The sequence below is a fragment of the Gossypium arboreum genome, chromosome 7 (genome assembly GCF_025698485.1).
Source record: "Gossypium arboreum isolate Shixiya-1 chromosome 7, ASM2569848v2, whole genome shotgun sequence".
Lineage (NCBI taxonomy): Eukaryota > Viridiplantae > Streptophyta > Magnoliopsida > Malvales > Malvaceae > Gossypium > Gossypium arboreum.
The window spans coordinates 668,241-671,402 of record NC_069076.1 but is presented as its reverse complement, the minus strand read 5'-3'; the positions used below and the strand labels follow the sequence as shown (position 1 = coordinate 671,402).

At 39.2% G+C, this 3,162-nt stretch overlaps 2 protein-coding genes across 2 annotated transcripts; both read right to left on the bottom strand.

Annotated features, from left to right (window-relative positions):
- Window positions 1-771, bottom strand: LOC108477693 (uncharacterized mitochondrial protein AtMg00310-like). The gene has a single exon (XM_017780205.1). The coding sequence runs from the start codon at window positions 769-771 to the stop codon at window positions 1-3; it is 771 nt and encodes a 256-aa protein (XP_017635694.1).
- Window positions 772-1,847: 1,076 nt separating this feature from the next.
- On the bottom strand, window positions 1,848-2,723 carry LOC108477684 (uncharacterized). The gene has a single exon (XM_017780199.1). It carries the CDS (start codon window positions 2,721-2,723, stop codon window positions 1,848-1,850), a length of 876 nt encoding a protein of 291 aa, XP_017635688.1.
- Window positions 2,724-3,162: the final 439 nt, after the last annotated feature.

Genomic DNA, 3,162 nt, shown 5'->3' with positions numbered 1-3,162 from the left:
CTACACATCAGCTTCAATTCTAATGTTATGCCCGTTACCAACCCTCCAAACTAATCCTGATTTCAAAAGTCCCTTTGCTGCCCAAATACTTTTCAAGGTATATGAGGGTGAGTTTCCTAGCTCTGAATTTAAAAAATCAGAATTTGGAAAATATTTTGCTCTTAAAGTTTGTGCTAAAAGAGATTTCGGGTTTTCAATTAACCTCCATCCTTGCTTAGCAAGGAGTGACAAATTGAATTTAGCAAAATTACGAAATCCCAGACCACCGAACTCCTTCAATTCGCAAAGATTGCTCCATGAACACCAATGTATTCCCCTCTTTCCTTTGCCTTTTTGCCACCAAAATTTGGCTATAATTTGTTCCATATCCTTACAAACTGATTTTGGTAATAGAAAACACCCCATTGTATATGTTGGAATAGCTTGCAAAACTGCTTTAATAAAAATTGCTTTTCCTCCCTGAGACAAAAATCGTGTACTCCAGCCATCTATTTTCATTTTTATGCGATCTTTGAGATGTTGAAACGCAGACCTTTTTTTCCTCCTGATCATATTCGGTAAACCCAGGAATTTTTCACCATTATTTGACCATTCAACCCCCAACCTGTTTGAAATAGATAGTCGACTTATATCCGAGGTATTGTTGCTAAAGCAAAACCTTTGACTTTCTGTAATTGATGCATTGCCCTGAACAGATTTCATATTCTTTGATGACTTTTTCAAAAGCTTCTGCTCCTTTTCCAGTTGCTTCCCCAAATAAAACGCAATCATCCGCGAAGAGGAGGTGAGTGATCTGTGGGCTTCTCCTACTTGCCTTAATTCCCTATAAAACTCCTTCCTTTTTTGCAAGTCTAAGTAGTGTAGATAGCCCTTCACTGCAAATGAGGAACAACAATGGACTCAATGGATCCCCTTGACGCAAGCCTCGCGTTGGGATAAAGACTTTCCCTGGTATTCCGTTTAAACATCACAGAATACGAGACGGTACTGATGCACTTCTTGATGAGCTGTATCCAAGAATTAGCGAACCCCATTCTGGCCATCATTTGATTCAAAAAATTCCATTCCACCCGATCATATGCTTTACTCATGTCAATCTTGAGCGCCATTAAACCTTTTTTTCCTGTTCTTTTGTTCCGCATAGAATGAAGAATTTCATAGGCGAGAAGGACATTGTCAGTAATTAACCTTCCTAGGATAAAAGCACTTTGCGCTTGGTCGATGCAGTGTTCCAGTACTTTTTAGAATCTGTTGGCTATAGATTTTGAAATTATCTTGTATACAACTGAACAGAGACTAATTGGTCTACATTCTGATGGTTTTTTCGGGTAGGAGTTCATGGGTATTAAGACTATATTCGTGTGATTTTGACAGTCAAAAGATTTTCCTTTATTGAGAACATCTAAACAAAATTCACTAACCTCACACCGCACGATGTGCCAGTATTTTTGAAAGAAAATGGCTGGAAATCCATCTGGTCCAGGGGCTTTTGTCGCCCTAATACTATTCAATGCCTCCTTTATTTCCTCTTCTTTGTAGCTCTCTGTCAACATCTGATTGATGCTTTCAGTAACACTTCGTTTGACACCCGAAAGGAGGTGATTTGTGTCTCCAACTCCACTTGTTTCAAATAGCTTCGCGAAGTATTCTCTTATAATCTCTTCTATTTCTTCGCCTTCAGTTTTTAGAGTACCTTCCTTGTCTTCCATCTCTTGGATTTTGTTTATTCCCCGTCTTTTTGATGCTTGGCAATGAAAGACAGCTGTATTTTTATCCCCTTGCCGTAGCCAATTTGTTCTTGCTCTTTGTTCCCAATACATTTCCTCCTTTTCCATCTCCCAATTTAATTATAGTTTCACATCAATCATCTCTGTTATGATCTCGTCGTCCCGATCCATTTCTTCAAGTTTCCTCAGTCTTTCTATAAGAAATGTTGACCTCTTGATACGTTCTCTTTTAATGTTTTTCCTCCATTTCTGTAGTCCATCCCGTGTATGCTCAAGTTTATCAAAGGCATTACCAATCTTCTCTTGCCACATTTTCTGAATAACCTCTTCACAGGAAGGTTCCGTTATCCACCATGATTTGAATTTAAAGGGAATGACCCTATACCTTGGTACATTTGGCATTGTTTGGATGGTAATTGGGCAGTGATCAGAGAAGGAGTGGGGTAAATATTGTAGCAAAAAATTTGGAAATAAATTCAGCCATTCCCGCTTTGCTACTCCCCTGTCCAAACGTTCCCTTATGTTTGTTTCCGCAAAGTTTCCTCTTTTCCAAGTAAATTTTTGTCCACGATATCCCATGTCTAACAGTTCACATTCTTCAAGAACCTTCCGAAATTTCTCCATTTGCCTTTCGTTCCGTACTGCTCCTCCATTTTTTTCATGTGCGTACATGATTTCATTGAAATCGCCACATACACACCATGGCATTGAGTGGCTGCTGTTCAAATGACGGAGTAAGTTCCATGACTCCTGCCTACTAGACTGATTTGGGTTACCATAAAAATCAGTGAAGTGCCATATCTTCGAATTTTCTATCTCATTGATCTCCACATCAATATGGTTGCTTGAATAACTATAAACTTGCACTACGTCGTTTCCATTCCAAGCAAGACTTAGTCCCCCACGTGAACTATTCGCTGAAATATCAATTCCATTTTGAAAATCACATCGTTTTCGAAGCCTTTCCATTCGAACATCATTCAGTTTTGTCTCCATTAAGACTATCTGGGATTTATATAACTTCAACGTATGTTGAAGCCTCCTGATTGCCCGAGGGTTCCCCAGTCCTCGGATATTCCAGTTTAGGATTTTTATTGATCTCGGTCAGCTGGCCATTTGCCAGCTGTTGATATATTTTGTTGAAAAGCTTCTCCTTCCTCCATATTAGATCGCTTCAAATCTATTATCATCTGTTCTTCCTAATTCCCCTCCATAGCTTTTACTTTTTTTATTCCTTCTACATCGTCTGGTCCCAAAGCAATCTCCTCCTCAAAGTTGAATTTTCGTTTGCCAGGTTTTGCTTCAGTCATATTGAGGTCGCAACTTTCTCCGTGGCCTAGTCGACGCCATCCCTTTTTCTTGTGGCCCATTTGAGTGCTTTCATCTAAAAGATTAAGCCCAATATCCTTTCGATTTATTCCAGAAAAATCTACAG